Source organism: Strix aluco, chromosome 6, assembly GCF_031877795.1.
Source record: "Strix aluco isolate bStrAlu1 chromosome 6, bStrAlu1.hap1, whole genome shotgun sequence".
Classification (NCBI taxonomy): Eukaryota; Metazoa; Chordata; class Aves; order Strigiformes; family Strigidae; genus Strix; species Strix aluco.
In genome coordinates, this window is record NC_133936.1 from 18,726,375 (window position 1) to 18,746,593 (window position 20,219).

Here is a 20,219-nt window from a genome sequence, read left to right on the forward strand (position 1 = left end):
CTCCCGACGCCTCCCGAGCTGCCGGCCGCTCGCCAGCCCCACTGCCTGCTCCCTGCTCCGGCCTCGCCGCCCCACGCCGCCGCCACCATGAGCCAGTCCTACTCCTCCAGCCAGCGGGTCTCATCCTACCGCCGCACCTTCGGTGGTGGCTCCCCGGTCTTCTCCCGCGCCTCCTTCGGGGGCAAGGGCAGCAGCGGCAGCTCCGTCACCTCCCGCGTCTACCAGGTGTCCCGCTCCTCAGCCGTCCCCAGCCTGTCCAGCTTCCGCGCCACCCGTGTGACACCCCTGCGCTCCTACCAAAGCGCCTACCAAGGTGCCGGCGAGCTGCTGGACTTCAGCCTGGCCGATGCCATGAACCAGGAGTTCCTCCAGACCCGTACCAACGAGAAGGTGGAGCTGCAGGAGCTCAATGACCGCTTCGCCAACTACATCGAGAAGGTGCGCTTCTTGGAGCAGCAGAATGCCCTCATGACGGCCGAGGTGAACCGCCTGCGGGGCAAGGAGCCCACCCGTGTGGCTGAGATGTATGAGGAGGAGCTGCGGGAGCTCCGGCGCCAGGTGGACCTGCTCACCAGCCAGCGGGCTCGTGTCGAGGTCGAGCGTGACAATCTGCTCGATGACCTGCAGAAGCTCAAGCAGAGGTGAGGAGGGGCTCCGGCATGTCCCTGTGGGCATCCATCTGTGCATCTCTGTCCCTAGGGATGGATGGTGGCAGAGCTCGCCCTGACAGCCCCTTGGGTGCTCACTGCTCTCCTTGTACCCCACTCTCAGAGTCCATCATGGTCCCGCTACCCTGTCCCCCTTTCCCTGTCTCCTGGGGTGGGAGAGCACCCCAGCTGTGTCTCTCTCACTGGCTGCACCCGCCTGCAGGGTACTTTGCAGGGTGCCAGGTCCTGGCATGGTGGCTGTAAGTTCTGGGAGAGAGAAGGGCACCTGAGACTCACTATGCCAGTGTGGGTGCTTCTTGATCCACAGTGTGGTGCAGGTGAGGCAGAACTGGCCCAGCAGTGTGGGGCAGGGCAAAGGAGATGCCCACAGCCTGGGCATCTCATCAGGGCACTCCAGCTGGCCACTGCTTGCCCTCGCCAGGTGCGCAGGCAGCATGCAGTGGGCAGGATGGCTCTGGCAGCAGGGGTGTTCCCCATGCCCTCCCTCACAGAGGAGCCGAGGACAGGCTGTGATGCCACGGGACCCCCAGAGTTGGGAGATCAGAGTGTCCCACTCCAGGGTCCCCATCCCTGCTCACACCAGGGAGGGCTGGCGAGCCCATCGGTGAGCTGAGCCCTGTGGGACAGACAGACAGATGGAGGCAGCTAGGCAGGCGGAAGAGAGGGGGAGGATGACCGGAGTGGGGGGGGTACTCCACCATCTCCGGACATCAAGGAGGGAGAGGAGGAAGCGGCCACACTTCCGCATGCCAGGGATGCTTCAGGACTGCCGTGGGTGTCCATGGTGCCCCGGAAGCAGCAGGGACCCCCCAAGGATGTTGTGGGTCTGGGTGGTGCCAGAGAGGGGGCTGGGGCCTGGCAGGATTAGCCACAGGGGCTGAGTGAGCCCCCAGGGACTGACCAGTGTGGGGGCACCAGGCAGCAGGGGCAGATGCTCAGGGACAGCCACTTGTTCTGATGCTGGTCTGCACCTTCCCTCCTGGCGCCTGTGCCCCGGGGACACCGAGTCCCCATCTCCTGGGGGTGACACAACCTGCTGCCTCCCCCCACGACCCCAGCCCCTTCCCCAGACAGCCAGCGCTGGGGTTCTGGTGGGGCAGAGCCCCTGATGCTGGGAGGCTGGGGGTGGGGGCATGGAGGATCTCTCAATGTCAGGGGAGGAGCAGGGCCAGAACAAACAGGTGTCAAGTTCCTGCCACCTTGTGTGCCAGCACTGTCCGGGGAACTCTGCCTCCTCCCCGCTGCCTTCCCCCTGACCGGCAAGCCTATGGCACTGCCCCTCCCCTGGCACAGCCCAGATCTCCAGCCCTGACCTTGGGCTCACACCCCAGCGATCCCTGCTCCATACCCCTGTCCCACAGCATCACTGAGACCTGCCTGTCCTGCTCTCCCTGGGACAGCTCAGCTGTTGGCCTTTCCTTGGGGCCCTGGTGCAGAATCCTGCATCCTGACCCCCCGGCTGCTGGCCACTCTCCCCTATAAGGGCCGGGGCAGCGTGCATGGCACCGAGCTGACCTCATGCCTTTGTGCTCTCTCCGGCGTTGACTATAATAGGGAATGGGAGGAAGAGCCCCTGGCCCCCCGCCAGCCCTCCTGCTGCCTGCCAGAATGCAGGACAATCCGCCGTCTTCCTACTGGGCCATGCTGGGCTCAGGGACAGCTCGGGGGGACATTGCCACTGGGGGACAGGGCTTCATCCAGAGCCCCCTAACCTCCCCTATCTGCCTGCAGGCTCCAAGAGGAGATCCAGCTGAAGGAGGAGGCTGAGAACAACCTAGCTGCTTTCAGAGCTGTGAGTACCCATCCCCCCCGTGCGGTGTGGGACTCCCACCTCCCCTTCCACCTCCATCTCCCCCCCGGCAGCCCAGCCCCAGCACCACGGCATGGCCCTGGGCACAGCTTTGCACCTTCCAACACCCGTGCCCTCACCCCACTCTTCACCACTACCCCTCACTCTGTGTTGCCCCAGGACGTGGACGCGGCCACACTGGCAAGAATCGACCTGGAAAGACGCATCGAGTCACTGCAGGAGGAGATCGCCTTCCTCAAGAAGGTGCACGAGGAGGTAGGTCAGGGGTGGCCTCCTTTTCCATAGGCACCCATGGAGCCAAGGGACAGAGCAGGTGCCCTAAGATGTCACTTTGTCCCCCCAGGAAATCCGGGAGCTGCAGGCTCAGCTGCAGGAGCAGCACATCCAGGTGGAGATGGACATCTCCAAGCCCGACCTGACAGCTGCGCTGCGGGACATCCGTGCTCAGTATGAGAGCATTGCTGCCAAGAACATCTCTGAGGCTGAGGAGTGGTACAAGTCCAAGGTGCAGGAGGTGTCAGGCTCTGGCCTGGCCCCGGCATGGGGGGTCCCAGCCATCCTGGTGGCCGTGCCCGCTGACCCTGGTCTCTCCCCAGGTGTCTGACCTGACGCAGGCGGCCAACAAGAACAATGACGCGCTGCGGCAGGCGAAACAGGAGATGATGGAGTACCGGCACCAGATCCAGTCCTACACCTGCGAGATCGATGCCCTCAAGGGCACGGTGAGCTGTGGGCAGTGTCAGGGGGACCCCCAGCTTCCCTGCGGGGATCTACTGCTCCAGGGCTGCTCAGGAACCTCTGGTACCTCTTTGTGGTGGGGGACTCTTCCCAGCTCTCTGAGTTGCTTCCATGGGGGGACTCATTGTTTCCATGGGGGGACTCATACCCCAAATTTGAGCTGCGCCTCCCCTAGTGGCAATCTGGGCCCCTGTGAAGTGTTTTGGCAGAGCCCCGGGGTCAAGGCGCAGATTGCAAAAGGTGCCCCAGCCTGGGAGGCTCCAGACAGGTGGGTGCAGGGCTCGGGGTGTCTGGTTGCAGGCTGGGAAGGTGATTGCAAACAAACAGGGCACAACAGTCCTGCTCTGGCACAGTCATGGTCACAGGAGCAGCCAGCAGCCACCAGTTGGCAGTGCCACCCTTGGGCAGTTGTCTGGTGCTCCTGAACCTCTCCGTGCCCTCCTGCTGGGGTAAGGTGGTTTTTCTGGGGGGCCTGGGCACTCAGACAGAGTGTGATGGGGTTGCCCAGCACCTGCCCAGCTTGCTCCTGCTAGACCCTGCTGCCCAGTGCTGGGCCGACGGAGGGTGATGGCCACCCGTCACGGTCCCACATCAGCTGGACCCAGCCCAGGGCTGACCACGGCTGTCCCCACATCCCTGGCTCTGCCCTAGGACCCGCCAGCATCCCCAGGTGACCCCTGGCCCCTCTGGGTCCCACACCTTGCTGAGCCCCCCTTTTTCCCCAGAACGACTCACTGATGCGCCAGATGCGGGAGATGGAGGAGCGCTTCGCCGGGGAGGCCGGTGGCTACCAGGACACCATTGCTCGGCTGGAGGAGGAGATCCGGCACCTGAAGGATGAGATGGCCCGGCACCTGCGCGAGTACCAGGACCTGCTCAATGTCAAGATGGCCCTGGATGTGGAGATCGCCACGTACCGCAAGCTGCTGGAGGGCGAGGAGAACCGGTGAGCAGCGGGGGGGACAGGACAAGGTGGGGGGACCAGAAGGGCCAGCTTTTTTGGGGGGCTCCCACCCCATGATCAGTTGCCCGAGGGTTGGGGCTGGCTGGCGCTGAGCTCTCCCCTCTGTGTCCCTGCAGGATCAGCATCCCCATGCACCAGACCTTCGCCTCCGCACTCAATTTCCGAGGTGAGCATCGCCCTGTGAGGAGGAGGATCTGGGATAAGACCCCAGGGGTCCCCAATGTGGGGGCAAATCTCCCTTCTGGGGGGCTGCAGCCAGGCTGGCAGATTAGGGACCCACGGGTGTCACACTGAGCCCCTGGTGTGGAGGCACTCGGTTGGGTGTTGTCATGAGCTGAGGGGGGGTTCAGCCAGAGCTCCTGAAGCCCCCCAGTGGTCCCAGACCCATGTCCCCACGGTCCCATCCCCTGTGTCCTCCCACCCACAGAGACCAGCCCAGAGCAGCGCGGCTCCGAGGTGCACACCAAAAAGACCGTGATGATCAAAACCATTGAAACCCGCGATGGGGAGGTGAGTGCAGAGTGGGACCAGGGGAGGGTGGTGGGGGCCGAGCACGGTGCCTGTCCCTGTGCTCGGGGCTCTGGTGCTGGCATGGCATGGTGTCTCACGGTGTCTCTCTCCCCACAGGTGGTGAGCGAGGCGACCCAGCAGCAGCATGAAGTGCTGTAGAGGAGGCTGCTCCGGCAGTCCACTGGCACCTTCTGTCCCTGCCTCCGTCCCGTTGCCAAGCCCCCTCCTGCCCCCCACCTCGGCCCCCAGTGCTCCCCTGGCACTGCCCGAGGGGTCCCCCCCGCGCAGCCGCCTCTGGGCCCCCCGCACCCCCGGGGCTCTCTCCTTTGGCTTCAAAAGGCTCGCTCTGCTTTCGCAGCTTCATAGCGGCAACGCCAGTGTCAGGATCAGGCCCGGGCCGGGGGGGCGGTGGGGCATGGGGACGAGGGAACAGGCAGGAGGGGCTGGGGGAGCAGGTGGTGGCCTAGGCCAGCTCCCCAGAGAGCCGGATGGTCCCAGCAGTGGGTTCTGGATCCCCCCTCAGCCCCCTCCCCGCACCGGGCACGGACTCAGGGTTCATCCCGCAGGAAAGGGCACCCGTCCCCCCGCGCCGGCACTGCTGGCCTCCCCGAAGCTCTGGGTGCATGGCGGCGATGCCAGGGATGGGGAGAAGCGGGGTCCGGGCCGAGTCCCCTGTTCTCCACCTGGCTCGGAGCCAGTGTGCTCCCAACCTGCATCCCTGCCCCGGCCCGGGGGGGCTGTGGCCCTGTGCTCCCCCGAGCTGCAGAGGCAGCTCCGTGGGGCAGAGGAGGGCAGCACCTGCCCCCCGCATCACAGGGACCCCCAGCAGCAGGAGGCTGCACGGGGCCAGGCTTGTGAGCCGAGAGGGTACCTGTAGGTGGACACAGGAGAGAGGAGGAGTGAGTGAGTGGGAGAGAGGGGGGAGAGAAGGAGACGAGCCGGAGAGAGGCCCGGGGGCCAGGGTAGGTGCCCCTACCCCTCGCCCCACTGCACCCCCACCCCACCGCGTCTACGTGACTCTTCAGGCGGCTGAAATAAACAGCGGAGCATCACCCCTTCTTCCCAGTGCATCTCTGGGGCAGGGATGGGATAGGGTGGTGGGGAGGCAACATCTGGGTGGCGCATCGCACAGGCCCCCAGGGCTGGGGTGGACGGGGAACCCAGCATCCCCCCGAGCCATCTCTTCCCTTGGCTGCTGGTTCCCTCCAAACCTGTGTATCCCTCACACTGAAGCATCCTGCTGCCTGTGGAGGTGGGTTTCCCCACTGAGTGAGGGAGCCCTGCTGGGGCTGGGGGCTGTGGCAGGTGAGCCCTGAGCAGGTTTGGAGGGGCTCTGGGTGACTGTCCCCTGTCACCCCCATACACCCAGGGTCCCACACCATGGCCCAGTGTCTCTCAGCCCCACAGCCACCCCCTTTTTGCCCTCACTTGGGCCAGCCCTGCCCCAGACCCACATCTGACCAGGACCTCTCTAAGCCCCTCCTCATCAACACCGACCTGCAAGCCAAGCCCCCCCTCATCCCAAATCTACCTCCTCCCCGGCACCCTGCAGGCATCAGCCCCACCACTCCATGCCTGCCCCCACCCAGTCTCAACCTCCAGCCTCAACCTGCCCCCTTCAACCACTCCTCCCCAACACATGTGCTCCCACTCCCTGTGGTCAGGGTGTGGGGGTCTTGGCTTTGTCTCCTTCATCCCAGCAATAGGGGATACAGCAGGGGAACCCAGGGTCGAGCATCCCACGAGGGAGAGAGATTCAGGGTTGCTCTGCCCCGGGGAGGCGTTGGAGGGTCTGCACCCCCCTGCCAGGCAGCAGAGCCCTGGGAGGGCAGTGGGCTTGGCAGGGGGTGCAGCTTTAGGGACAAAGCAGGTGCTGCTGCCAGTGGTGGGGATGGGGCTGAGGGGTCCCTGATGGAGAAGTCAGTGCGGTGAACCCAAATTTTGGCTGCGGGGCCGCCCAGTGCTGGGGGGAGGTGTCAAATCTCAAGGGCTGTCTCCAGCAGATGGCCCTGTGACATCGAAGACAGTCCCCACGGCTGCCCTGGGGAGGGACGACACCTCCCTCCTTGCCCGGCCCAGGCTGGCTGGGCCAGGGCTCTGCCCCTGGGGCTGGGGGGGGAACAGGCAGGGGACAGAGCAGCCCTTTGCCCACAGGGCAGCGCAGGCAGGGAAGAGCCCCCCAAGCCTCTCGCGGGCATGTCCTCCAGCCCCCAGAGACCCTGGTCTCTGCAGCCAGGCTATGAGTCTAGCAGGCCATCCCTCTCCGGTGTGCCCCAAGCCAGGGGGATCCTGGGATCTTCTCCTCGCTGGTGATGCTCCGCTGATGCTGGCGTCTTCAGGTTGGTGACAACGGGCTGTGCCAAAGCTGGCAGGGCTGGGCTGCAGCCGGGAAGCAGCATGCCCCGTGTCACTCGTGTCCTGCTCACCCAGATTTACAGCCCCCGGCGAGGGCGGCCAGGGCCAGGTGCCGAGATGTGTGCCATCGCGCCAGGAGCCGGGGAAGCCCTGCCTTGCCCGGGGGTGGCGAGGCAGCGTGTGGCACAGGCAGTCCCTGGTCGCTCACTGCCTGGGGTGCAGCATGTGGGAGCTGGCAGGGGGCATCCCAAACCCAAAAGTAGGGTGCTCCTGCTCCAAGCAGGGCTTGAATGGGGGGCTGGCCGGGAGCCATGCTGCCCAGGGCAGCAAGGCAGGGGCTCAGTGAAGAAATGGGGTTTCTCTCAATGACGGATTTGGGGTGAGCAAGGATGCAAGGATCCCCGTCTCTGCTGCCTGCTGGGGATGGGGCAAAGGGGCCCCGCGGGGCTGGCTCCTGCCCGGGGTCTCGCGTTGCAGGAAGCATGACGGTGTCCTTTCTCTCCACATGCCACCAGGGTCTCTCTGTCCCGATCCGGTGACACCGCCGGAGAAGGGGAAGGGGGGAGGAAGGCTGGGTCCCCCCCGAGCCTCACTGCTAATATGGAAAGGCGCTGGCCCCTTTCTATCTTTGCAAGTGGAGCCGGACTGCAGGGCTAGGGTGGCAGGCGCGGAGAGGGGGAGCCCGGCCAAGGAATGTGACATATCAGAGGCAGCTGCCACTTCGGGAGAGGGGGCAGAGGGAGCGCAGCTCGCCAGGGGCTGCGCGGGACGGGACGGGTGAGGGGGGGGACGCCACGGCCCCAGCGCTGGGACGGCTCAGCAAGCAGCCGGCACCCGCGGGACTCACACCCAGGCCGGCGGAGAAGCAGGTGCCGAGGCGCTGGGCGGGCTTGGGGTCGCAGCGGAGCATGGGGTGTGGGTGCTGCACTGCACCGGGTGCTCGGTGAGTGGCGGCTCAGCGAGCAGCAACTCGAGTGCCCGCCTAAAAATAGCCCCTCACTTGCCCACGGCGCTGCGACCTTCGGGGCTGCAGCCGGCGGGGGGGAGGCACCGAACCGGACGGCACCTGGGCCGGGGGCCGCCTCTGCCCCAGCACCCCTGGCAGGCACTCAGCACCCCCAGGCTGCAGGCAGGAGGAGAAGAGGGGCACGGCACTGCCAGCTCGGGTCGACGGGGGTCTCGGGCGTGGGCAGGGGATCTGTAGACCATGCATCGAGCACAGGGACGCGGCAGCATGAGTAGGGCCAGTGGGGAGCCCCGGGCAGCCCCGCCGAGCCCTGGCATCCCCCCGAAGCGTGCCAAGGTCACAACAGAGTCGGGGGTGCTCGAGGAGGGCCCGGCTTGCCCAGCGGCGCCGGTTTTTGCACGGAAGCTGAAGAATGCGGCAATCGGCACCGGCTGTGACATCCGGCTGCGGGTGGTGGTGGTGGGCAACCCCCGGCCCACCCTCCGCTGGTACCGAAACGAGGAGCTGCTGGCCCCACGCGAGGAGGAGTATGGCGCCCTCTGGATCCGGGACAGCAAGAAGGAGGATGCCGGCGTGTATACCTGCATCGCCGAGAACGAGCGGGGAGAGGCCATGACCAGCGCTGTGCTGGCCATCATTGACATGGAAGGTAAGGGTGGTGTGGCCACTGCCGCGGCTGCGCTGGCACAGCCATGGGCACGGGTTTGCCGAGGTTGGCAGCGGTGCTTTGCAGGCTCCCGCCACATGCCATGGGCAAGCCGGGCTGGGCTCGCTGCAGGCTGGGGTGCCCAGGGCCGGCAGCACCGGGGTGGATCTCTGGCCTGGAGCGAGCATGTGGCTGCAGTACCCGCTGCCAGGCCAGGCAGAGTGCCAGGGCCCAGCATGGAGGTGTCGGGAGCATGTGATGCCAAGCCTGCTCGGGGCAGGAGGAGAGAGAGAGATGCAGCTCGGGTGCGTGGCACCGGTGGTGCCACCCTCCGCAGCCACTGACACGGTCCTCGGTATCCCACAATGTCCCTGCACAAGCCACCCCCGTGCACTGGCTGCCCATGGACAGAGCTGCCTGTGGCATCGCCATCATAGCTGTACCAGGCACTGGGGCTGCACTGGGAGAACTGGGACCCTCTGTGGGGAGGAGCCTAACACTGCAGGAGGTGGGGCTGCCCAGTGGGTGGAGCCTGTGTCCTGCAGTGGGCGGGGGCTGATCGTTAATTAACCCAGAGCCCTGTAGCAGCCCCTCTGCTCATCCTCCCTGGGTGCAGCAGCTGGGTGTGCTCCTCTGGTGCACAGGGAGTGCATGAGGGCTGCTGTGGGCCATTCCATGGATGGGCCTCATCCTGCACAGGGTCCAGGCAGGTGTGGGGCTCAGTTGTCTGTGCCCCAGCAGGGATGCCATCTCCCTGGGGCACTGCAGGGAGCGTGTGGTGCTGGCTGGTGGCACCGCTCTGAGATGCGAGCTGTGCTGTCTGCATGGCGACAGTGAGGGTTGGGAGCGAGGGAGGCGGTGCTGAGCCCCGAGGCTCCGGGGAAGGAGCTTCACCAGGGGCTTTGCAGCACGGGAGGCGTGCTGGAGATGCTGCACCTTGAAGGGGAACTGGGTGGCAGTGGGGGACAGAAGGAACTTTCGCAGTGCTCAGGGGGAGCAATGGAGGAAGAGGAGTTACTCTGTGTGAGGCGGGAGGCTGGAGGAGCGGTGTTTGGAGGATGGAGGAAGGTTTATGTGCTGCTCATGGGCCTGGTGGAGCCAGGGAGAGCAGAGAAGTGTGCAGGAGGGGTCCTGCCCTGCTGTGGGTCTGTGCAGGGTCACTGTGCATCGTACCTTTGGGGACCGTGGCACTGCGCAGTCGGATGCATGATGCTGTGTGTGCAGAGTGGGAGACGTGCACTGCCCCAGGGGGTGGGAGCAGCCGGGGGACTGAGGCGAGGGGTGTGTGTGTCACCCTGCTCTCACACTGCGGTGTGCAGCTGCAGCTCTCCATAGCACCACCGGCCCAGGCCCCCCTGCCTCTGCCCAGCAGCACAGCACCTGATTTCCCCAGGTGCCCGTTCCCGTTGTGCTGACGCACTTGTCCCTGCTCCCGATTCCCAGCCACTGGCCCTCACTGCTGCCTTTCTGGAGCAGCTGAGGGAGGGATGGAGCAGCCAGGCTTGCCTAATGCCCGGGGTGAATGTCACCCTGCCCCAGGTGCTTAGCTGTGGGTGCACCGCCATTGAGAAAACAGCTGCCCAAAAAGCAGGCCCCAGGGCAGAGGTGCCTCTGGAGCTGCAAAGGCTCCGGGGCACTGGGCGAGGAGCGTGGCAGCCCCTGGTGTGGCTTTTCCCCTGCTCCGAGGCAAAAGGGACTCTGCAGTGTGCTACAACAGTGACCAGGGAGTACCATGTCCTGCCAGGTGCTGGAGATGGGTGCTGGTGTGGAGGTTATGGGATGTGGTGGGGGGTCCAGCCCTTCTGCCTGGCCCTGTTGCAGGGTGTTGGCACTCAGCGTGTTGTTCCCCCGAGGCCATTTTCTCCATGCTGGCAGCTGAGCGGTGAGATGGGTCATCATGTGAAATGGAGGAGCCATGCCACCGCTCTGCACCCGCCTGCCCTGACACCCTGCCAGGATGCGTGCTGTGACTCGCCAGCCTCCAGCATGGAGGCCCTGGCTGCTCAGGGGCTCCCCACACTCCCTGAAGAGATGCAGCTCTCCAGGGACTGTGGAAGTTCCACTGGTCGCTGTGCTGGGCGGGGACACCCCATCCTTGTTCCCTGGGGGGTCCTGTGAGCTGAGTCATCAGCCAGTTATGGGGCAAGGGGGATGTGTGCAAGGCCCCTGGGCTGGATGAGGTCTTTCTCTGGGCTCAGGGTCCCAGCCCCCCATGTTTGGAGGTATTGAGGTGCCCTTGTTCTATTTGCCTCTGCTGGATTGTGGTCTCCAGTGGGCACAGAGCCTGGTCCTCCACCTTCTCTTCACAGCGTGTGGGCCAGGATGTAGCTCTCTGTGGGGCCTGCATCAGCCCTCCCCAAGGTGGCTCAGGTCACTGCTGGTGGGGTGGGGGGGGCTCTGTGCTGCCCAGCTCCGTGCTCAGCCCCGGCAGCTCCTCCTGCACCAGCTCAGCATTCCCCCTTGCTCGCACGAGCCCGATTTAGCTCCTCTAATCCCTTGCCCTGAATCTGTCGCTCCACCCCACTAATGATTTTCTCCTGCTCTTCTCCCAGGTCCCTCGACCGCGTCAGTGCCCGGCGTGGGGAGCACACACGTGGGGCTGGCTGAGCAGCCAGACACAGGGTTTTCTGGGGGCCATCACCTCTGTCACACCATCCACACCATGTCACACCATCCCCACCATTGCACAGCGCTCTGCCCCTCTCCTGCTGCAGGTTCCTCCTCGTGCCCTGGTGGGGTGCATTGGCCCTTCTCACAGCAGCATTGGGCTGGTCCAGGGACTTCCCGGGTCCATCCAGTGACCCTCCAGACCCTTCCTGACAGCCCTGGTCCCCACCATGGCTTCGTCGTCCCCAGGCTTGCTACAGCCTGTATTACCTCTCAGCTGCATCTCCTGAATTTTTTCCCCATAAACTGGATTAAATCACCTCTTAAGAACCTGAGCTAATCTCCTAGAGCCCAGACCTCCCTCATCGTGCCAGGGTTGCTTGATCTTCCCCGTCAGGGCTGCCTCTTGTTTCAAGGTTGGATGTGTCTGTCTTGAGCTCTCAGCACAGGGTCTTGCTCCACTTGCCTCCACCTGCACTCAGCAATCAAACCGCCTTGGAACCTTTCCTCTGCCCAGAGAACAGCCTGCACCCGCCTGGATTTGGGGGCAGGGAAGGCAGCAGGGACTGCCTGTGTATGGCGGCCCTGCATGGCCCCTTCCCGTACAGCCCAGAGTTACAGTGGTACAAAGTGGGCATGCATTTATGGCTGGTGGTGCATGGCAATGGCACCCCGGTGGGGATGACTGTGCTGACAGTCTCCTCGGTGGCTCAGCACCTCTGGCCATTTAGCTGAGTGCCTAATTTTAGTCTCTTACTTCGCAGCGTTGTGCCCATGTTTAATGCCAACTGCCCCTTCCCTGTGGAGCCCCTGGAGCCCTGCTCAGGGACCGAACGGGACCTAAAACCTCCCTTTGCCATCTCCTCCCTCCCGTGGGACTCTCTTGGGCTGCCTCAGTTTCCCCTTGCTGTCCCTGGCTGTCCCCTCAGCCCCAGGGCACAGCAGCAGCTCAGAGGAGCCCAGGATGTGGCAAGGCTCCAGCCCAGGCTGCCGTGCCCCACCGTGGGGTGGGCACCATGCCCGGCTGTGCCAGCGCAGGGGCTGCCTCTGCAGAGCTGCTTGGCCGCTGCCACCCTGGGTGCTGGTCTCAGCAGGTGCAGGGACAGGTCCCCAGGGCTGGGCACTGTGGGGGGACAGGGCTGGACGTGGACCTCAGGATGCCCGCAGGCAGCGGGGCAGGCAGGTGGGCTGGCTGTGTGGCTGCTGGTCCCTGAGCACCGCCACATGCCCTGGGGCTGTGCCCATTGCCTGGGGCCAGGGGTGGCACCGGGACCAGCTCATGGACAGCTGCCAGAGACACGGGCTCCCAGCTCTGCTCCCAGCCACCTGGGCAGGGGGCTGGAGCATCGGCCACGCATGCTGGGTCCCCGTCCCGGGGTGCTGTGGACTGGGAGGGCTGTTCCCCAGCGAGCGGGGCGGCGGGTGCAGCTGTCCAGTCAGTCACCTCCACCCCTGCTCTCTCGCCCGCTGCCGGGGGGTTATTTTTGCTGAGGAATGTGCCGTCCCCTCGGATTCTGGCGGACTGCAGGGCTTGTGTTACAGGCAAGAGGCCGAGACCCGGGCCTGTGGGCGGGTAAATATAGCACTGCCGCTCAGGGCTGCGTGATGGGATGACAGCCTCTTCCTCCTCCCAAGGCTGCCCAGTGCTCCATGTGCCCCTCCTGACACAAAGTTGCTAGTTTGTGTCCTGGCATGGTGGCACTGGGAAGGGGCTAGCTACTTCTACCCTGCTGCCTGCACTGCCTGCTTATCCCCCTGCCCTCTGCATGCAGCCCCTCAGCCCCAGGTAGGGGGGATGCCAGGAGCGGGGCTGGCAGGGCTGGGACAAAATGCCTCTTGCCACCCTGCTCCGTGCCCAGGCACCCAGAGCCAAGGTCATATTGCTGTCCTGTGTCCCTGAGTCCTCCTCCTGCAGTGGGCACCGTGTGCTCGGGCATCCTTCTAGTGGCAGCAAGGGGAGGTGATGCAGGGCAGGGCACTTGGGTTGTCCCTAGCCCTCGGGAGAGGGGTCACAGCACAGCATTGCTCTTCCCCAGGGCCAGAAAACTGCTGCAGTGCTGTCCTGCCCCATGACAAGGGCCATCCCGCTGCATTTATTTCCCACTGGGGACAGGGCTGGGGATGATCCCCAACTCCCCAGGCTCCCAGCACATCCCTACCTCCCGCAGACAGTCCCCAGCAGCGTCAGGAGTCAAAAACACATGAAAGATTCATGCCCAGACCTCATCCTACCCGAGACGCTGCATGCACCCACTGCCATCAATTATTCAAGCCCCGAGACAAGGGGGCTGATGACTGGGGCCGGGTGGCTGGTGCTCAGCTGGTGCTGCGGTTGCAGGGGCAGAATCCATGCAGAGCTGTCGGGGAGGCCCAGCAAGGTGTGGGGAGCTGTGGATCGGAGCAGTGGAATTAATGCTGCATTTTGAGCAAGCGCTGCTACCTGCTTTGCTTGGGGCTGGTGTGTGTCCAGCAGGCGAAGCTGGAGCTGGGTGGCAACGGGGCCACCTGCTCTGGCTCTGCCCCTTGTCCATGCCATGGCCACATTGGCCCCTGTCCCCTGCCTTATGTCCCTGACCTGCAGAGGAGGAGGGCAGTGCCAGGGCTGCTCCTGGGCTAGGGCAGGACAGAGGGGCTGCCCTGGGTGCAGGCTGCTGTCACCTCCCACCGGACACCTGCAGGGAGTCTGGCTTTGCCCTTGCAGGGGGTTATTGCAGGTGCTGCTGCCTCTGGAAAAGACTTTCAGGCCCCACAGCAGGCGCAGCCCCTCGAAGGTGACCCAGCTGCTCCCAGGGTTGCAGCATCTCTGGGGCAGCCCAGAGCCACTCCTGGGATGGCCAAGCGGCAGAGCCACAGTCACAGGGAAGGGCTGTGTGCCTGGCCAGCTGCGAGCCGTGGCCGATAGGGCAACAGGCATGGCAGTCGGAGGATACCCAAATGACTGTGTTTCATCTGGGCACATGTGGTCCCTCCCTGGGGCTGTCCCTGCAGGTGCTGTGGTGGCAGCACACTTGCCCTGGCACCACCATGTGCCAAGCCCAAGCCCTGGTGCTCCTTCCCGGCATCCCTGACCAGGCTTTTATTCCAGTTGAGTCTGAAAAAAAGGCACAGGCTGTGCAGATTTGTGGCAGGGCCACAGGCATGTGCAGCCTGGGTGAGAGCACCTGGCAGGGAGACCCTGGGCACAGGGACCCTGGCAGACATGAGCCCCACAGCCCACCCCTTACCCAGCCCTGACTCAGGGGTACCCATCTCTGTCCCCACACAGGGCTGGGGGCCCCAGCAAAGTGCTCTAGCTCTGACAGGAGATTCCCTTAGTGCCAGCTCTGGCATTCGTGGGACTTGCCTGACGTGCGGGGTCTCCACGGAAACCCCGCAGCATCACTCGAATTGTGGGACTGTCAGAAATGTTGTATAAACAGCTCCTTTTGTACTGGGTAATTTGCAAGTTATTATGGAGCCATGAAAAGCCTCACGTTGGGAGTCATGGGCTGGGAAGGGAAGCTCAGAAAAGCTGCCAGAGCTGCCAAGCGTCATGGGGAGCGTGATGCCTGTGTGCAGCCCCACGTGGGGCAGCCGGCTCCCCAGGGGACAGGTGAGCAGCATGGGGACAAGTGCTGGGTGGGGAGGCCTCCAGCAGTGTCTCCACGGATGCTCTGCAGTGGGAGGGGGCAGCGCAGAAAGCCAGTGGGGCTGGGACCTTGGCAGCCTCTGCAGGAGCCTGGAAAGGGGATTGATGGGTGCCGTGGGGCTCAACGGCTTGGTGAACTGGTGATGCAGGACACCAAGAGCAGGGGGGGGCACAGCAGGCAGGAAAGGCCCTGCTGAGGCTGTGGGGCTGGGACTGCCCCTCCAGCTTATTTGCAATGTCACCCAGAGAACAGGGACAGGCTGGCAGAGCTGGGGACACTCGGCTGGGGAAGGTGTGCTGGGGTTATGCCAATACCCCGGGAGAACTAACAGGTCTTAATGGCCTTGACCAGCCTCACCGGGGTCCCCCACCCACAAATTCTGCCCACACCCCGGGAGCCCCATCGCAGCTCAGTCCCGGGCACCAAGTCCTGCCCTGAGCTGTGCCATGGGGCCTCACCCCAGCATGAGGGGATGTCTCGTGTGTGTCATGCAACACGGACAAGGACAATGGCCTACCTCCCCAGGTCAATCTTGTGCCCCACCAGCCACAAAGCCGTGATGCTAGCCCAGGGCTGAGCAGTCCAGCCCTGCCATCCCACATGGGTCCTGAGGCACCCGAGGGGCAGGGTGCAAGGTCTGTCTTAGGACACTGGGTGCCTGGGGCTGGAGGCTGTGTGGTTTGCCAGGGGGGCTCATGCCGTGGCATGAACAGTGCTGGGCCAGAGGGGTTGCTGTGAAAGACTGTGCCTGTATTAGCTCTCGTTTGTGTGCAGGCAGGTCAGCAGCGCTGAGACCCACACCTGTGTCTTGATAAGGGGACCCTTCTGCCTCGCTGGCGGCTGGAGGATGTGGGGGACTGAGTGGAGGCTGGCAGAATGCTGGTGAACCTGGATCCTGACTGGGCAGTGCCGTGGCACACCGCGGCTGTGCTGCTGCGTGCAGGGTTGTGGCAGAGGAACTGCCCTGTCTGGGGGCACTTTGGGGGCAGCATGTGGAGTGCAGTCGCTGGCGTGGTGCGGTGTGTTATTCTTGTCCCCGTCGGGGTGTGTGTGGAGCCGCGGTGGTGAGCTGTGCCCCACGTTGCTGAGCACGGGAGGGAAGAGCAGTCCCTGCCCCAGGCGGCAGGGCAGTATGGACCGATGACAGGGGACAGTGGTCCAGCCGCATTGCTGGGCAGGGGGCTGGCACCCCTGGGTGCTCTGGAGCCAAAGCCAGCAGGGGGGAGGACGTGTACCCGCCCCAGTCGCGCCCCCCCCCCTCCCCTCCCCGCGGCTGCCCTCGCCCCCCGCCACCTGTGCCCTGCCTGTCCCCCGCCGCTGTCACTGTGTGCCAGGGCTGGCGGGGAGGCGGAGGCGGAGGCAGGCGGGGGAAGGATGGAGGGAGGAGCACTCCAGTGATGCTTCATGCTCACAGCTCCAGCCCTCCCGGGAGCCCAACCTGGCGAGCCCCTTCCTCTCCCTCCGCCGTCCCCGGCTGCCGCCGGTGGAGGATGCTCGGAGCATCGCCGGCCCCCGCGGCGTGCTGACAGCGGGGACCCCGCCTGGAGCGGGCTGGCGTCCTGCCGGGCCTGAGCCGGTGTGACCGGGCCAGCGGGGCTCTGCAGAAGCATGAAGAAGATCTGGGTGAAGAAGCGTTTCCAGGTAAGGGCTCCGGGCTGCCGCGCCGGCGGGTGCCGGGAGGAGGGGGCAGTGCTGGGAGCAGGAGCGCATCGGGATGAGGATGAGGATGAGGTTGAGGATGTGGATAAGGATGGGGATGGGGATGGGGATGGGGATGGGGATGGGGATGGGGGGGTCCCTCTGGCCCTGCCGCTGCCGCCCGGGGCTCCCCAGGGCTTTGCCCATCACCGGCTCCAGCCCCGCTTGCAGAGCCACCAGCTGCCTGACTGTCCTCGCCAGCCCGGGCAGGAGGGGCAGAGGGCAGGTGCTCAGCACCGCCTGTGCCAGCAGCCAGGCTGGGACCCCCGCTGAGGGCTTCCCCCCACGCCACCCTCTCCCCTCTCTGCCCTCCGGAGCTGGGGCAGCAAATGGAGGCTGCTTCATGGCTCCCCCCAGCCCCGCTGCCGGTGGTCACGGAGCTGGAGACGAGGCTTTGCATGCGTCATCCCCTCCGCGTCAGGAGCATGCCTGGCACAGGCAAAGGCTCCTCCACGGGCCCCGCTGCACGCTCCGCCGCCGAGCGAGGAACAAGGACGTCACTTGGCCTCGGCGGGGGGTGGAGGATGGGGGGCATCTTTCCAGGAAGCCCCCCACCCCCGGCTCCCCCGGGGTGCACAAGTCCACCCCGCTGCTCCACCCAGCGTGGGCACGTAGCCTGCCTGCTGTCACCCTGCCTGGTGGACCAGCAGGGGCTGGGGAGAGGCTGTCACCCGCAGCCCCTTCCCAGGGGTGCAGGATGCGCGGGGAGACACAGGTCACCAGGGATACTGGGAGTCAGGTGTGGTGGGGGGTCCCTCCGGGGCCGGGTGGATGGCACTGCCTGGCTGTCCCAGCTGCCCTTGGGGACAGCAGGCCCAGGGGCTTGCCCGCATGGTGGGGCAGGGTCCTGCACTGCTGGCTGAGCACGGGGTGTATCAGGACACCCACAGTGGCTGTCCATCTGCACCAGGCAAGCCACCCACCGCTTCCCCACCTCACTCCATCCCTGCGCCCTGTCTGCCTGTCTCACACCAGTGGCACCAGTGCCATGTGGCTCCACATGCCAGGTGGTGGCAGGCTGCAAGGGCTGTGGTCCAAGGTCCCAGGAGCCCCTTCTTCCCCCTGACTCCCCTTGGCCCCATGGCCATGGTTAGGGACACCCTGTGCCAGGCCAGGGTGGGACCCCAGACCGGGCAGGGTGAATCTGTGCCTGGCACAGGGGAAGAGGCAGCGACAGGTCTCACCCAGGTGCTCTGGGGGCAGGACTGAAGCTGGTTGCTGATCCCAGCCAGCCCTTCTCCCCACCCCGGGCTGGGTGGGCACAGAGCAGGCTCCTGGGGCTCCCCCACCCCTTTTCCCAGGCTGAAAATGAAATCCAGGCAGGGAGCACACCTCCAATTCTTCAGCTGGCCCCTTTGCCCAGACCCCAACCCCACAGCAAGCCCCGAGCTGCTCCTGCCCCCTTTCCACCTCCTGGCTTGGGGGTGACCCTGCATCACCTAGCACTCACTCCCTGGCAAGCTGCAGGTGGGTGCTGTGCCCAAGGGGGGTCCAGGCTGCAGGGTGCCCTGCCTGTTGCAGGCAGAGGGGAGGGGGCTCAGCCACCCCATAGCTCTGGGAGATGGAACCCAGCCCAGGCCCGCTGGGTGCAGTCACCGTATTTGATGGGGAGCTGATGGCGCCAGTCCCTGGGGAAGCCACAGGAGCACCCGATAATGGCACTCAATTGCATTTTCATTTTTTAATGGGGGAATTATCCGCCGATGGTGCAGTTAATCACTCATCTATCTCTCGCTGGCCTGGAAGACGGGCTGCCAGCCAGAACCAGCATAGTCAGCCGAGGAGGGGAGGTGAAGCCTGGCTCAGCCTGAATACAAATGTGTCTCGTGCAGCCGCTGCCCTCCAGCCAGCACCGCATGCAGGCAGGGGGCTGGTGGGAGCCCCCAGGCGCTGCCCACGAGCAGGGGCTGCCGCTGCAGTGGCAGCAGCTTTGGGACATGAAAAATGAGCCTCCTGCCCTTCCAAGGGCAACTGACTGCTGGCCATGCTTGGCTGGCTCTCCCCGGGGGCTGGCTGTCTGTGACCCTGTTTGGGAGCTGTGGGGTGGCAGGAGAGCCTGGCAGAGCAAAGGGCTTCAAGAAAGCTGGATGTCTGGCCCTAGGCTCCATGCTGAGGAGACAGGGCATGGGGTGTCAGTGTCCTGGGGAGACCCCCAGCACCCAGACTGGCTGGAAAGGATGCTCAGCCCTGGCAGCCCAACCCTGCCTGTCTGCATGCCACATCCCCACTCCTACCTGCCCTGGAGATCACCCCATCCCTCTTTTCCTGGGAAACAGCATTGGTACAGGTCACCCTCAGCCAGTCCCTCCCTTGGCAAGCGGGTGCCCAGCTCTGGGCTGTGGCGCAGAGGGCAGCCAAGCTGGCAGGGAGCTCCTGGCAGCTCTGTCCCATGCTCAGGTCCCGCCTGCCTGCCCAGACAGCGCGGGCGAGCGCAGCTCCCACGCCTCCAGCCCCACACAGACGGGCCAGTCCCATGCCGCTTGTGCCAGGCAGCCTCTCTCGCAGCTGGCACAGCCTTGCCGGGGATGGGGGATGCTGTCCCCGTGCTGGGCCAGTGCCCGTGGTGGTGTCTGGGCCAGCACCTGGAAGACGCTTTGCTGGCCCAGTCCCCATGTTGGCACAGGTGGTGGCTTCGAAGGGGCTGCAGAGCATTTGGGCACCCACCTGGGCAAAGACCTTGCTGCAGGCGGTGCTGGCTGCAGGCAGCTGGGCTGCCCAGGGCCGTTGCTCCCTGGGCATGGGCTGTGGCACAGGGCTGGGGTGCACAGTGCCATCACCAAGGGGAGTGTGTGTGTGTGTGTGTGTGCACGCACAGGTGTGTGTGTGTGCGCGCATAGCTGGGCCTGTGCTACACGTGTCCACCTACACCCATCCATGTCTGTGTGCGCGGGGGTGTGTGCCTGGGGGTGTGTGAATGTGGGTACCCTGTGGGTGTGTGCCTGTGGGTACCCCGTGGGTGTGCAGCCGGGGGATGTGTGTGTGTGCGTGTGTGTGTGTGTGTGTGTGTGTGTGTGTGTGAGAGCAGTGCCGGGTGTGCCCTGCCAGCAGGAGGGTATGAGTGGCACCACGCATGTTGTGCCACTGTGTGTGTGAGCGACTGTGGATGTGAGCGGTGCCGCATGTGCCATGATGGGGTGTGTGCGTGCGTACGTGAGCAGGCACATGGCGCCGTGCCACGGGTAACGCTCTCTTCTCTTTTCCTTTGCAGAAGACCGGCCACTCACGGCGCTTCGGGCGCTTCACGCATGGTGCGTTGAGTTACCAGGACCCGGCTTCTCTCGCTGCCCCGAGTGTGCCGGGATGGGGTCCAGCCCCACCGCTGTGCTGAGGGGGCAGCGAGTGGAGGCTGGGCAGGGCTGGGCTGCATCTTGCCAGCCCCAAAACAGGGTCCCGGTCAGCTGGGGGCTCTCAGTGTCCCCCATGAGGCTGGGCTGCTCCTGTCCCTGCAGCTCCGGTTCCTCAGGGGCTGCCAGGCTGTCGTGACTGTGCTGGGGAGCGTGGTGCAGTGGCAGTGCATGGGGCAGCTGTCAGTGTGACGGACTGCAGAGGGGTGGTTTGGGGTGGGAGGGAGCAGCTTGACCCCCCACTACGCCATGACAGTGTGGTGGCGGGGAGCGGCAGTGGGGC

The 20,219-nt window shown here is 65.1% G+C and overlaps 2 protein-coding genes across 5 annotated transcripts in view; both read left to right on the forward strand.

Annotated features, from left to right (window-relative positions):
- Positions 1-5,740, forward strand: DES (desmin). Its single transcript, XM_074828919.1, has 9 exons — positions 1-641; positions 2,400-2,460; positions 2,638-2,733; positions 2,822-2,983; positions 3,075-3,200; positions 3,942-4,162; positions 4,297-4,346; positions 4,608-4,690; positions 4,808-5,740. The coding sequence occupies exons 1-9, from the start codon at positions 88-90 to the stop codon at positions 4,847-4,849; spliced, it is 1,395 nt and encodes a 464-aa protein (XP_074685020.1). The 5' UTR covers positions 1-87; the 3' UTR covers positions 4,850-5,740.
- A 2,112-nt stretch (positions 5,741-7,852) lies between these two features.
- The window catches only part of SPEG (striated muscle enriched protein kinase), a 39,902-nt gene continuing 27,535 nt past the window's right edge, over positions 7,853-20,219 (forward strand). For 2 of the 4 annotated variants that reach the window (XM_074828921.1, XM_074828922.1), the window contains exon 1: positions 7,854-8,661. In XM_074828921.1, coding sequence (XP_074685022.1) covers positions 8,253-8,661 — 409 coding nt within the window. In that variant the 5' untranslated portion in view covers positions 7,854-8,252. Of the gene's footprint in view, positions 8,662-16,083; positions 16,536-19,800; positions 19,841-20,219 lie in introns of those variants that run through there. The other 2 variants (XM_074828923.1, XM_074828920.1) reach the window with 2 other exon arrangements.

What these genes read in the sequence shown, in the direction of transcription:
- DES (XM_074828919.1), top strand. Translation starts at nt 88, where the DNA reads ATGAGCCAGTCCTACTCCTCCAGCCAGCGGGTCTCATCCTACCGCCGC. An exon ending in CTGCAGAAGCTCAAGCAGAG is followed by an intron (nt 642 to 2,399) that starts GTGAGGAGGGGC and finishes ATCTGCCTGCAG; the next exon opens with GCTCCAAGAGGAGATCCAGC. An exon ending in ACCTAGCTGCTTTCAGAGCT is followed by an intron (nt 2,461 to 2,637) that starts GTGAGTACCCAT and finishes GTGTTGCCCCAG; the next exon opens with GACGTGGACGCGGCCACACT.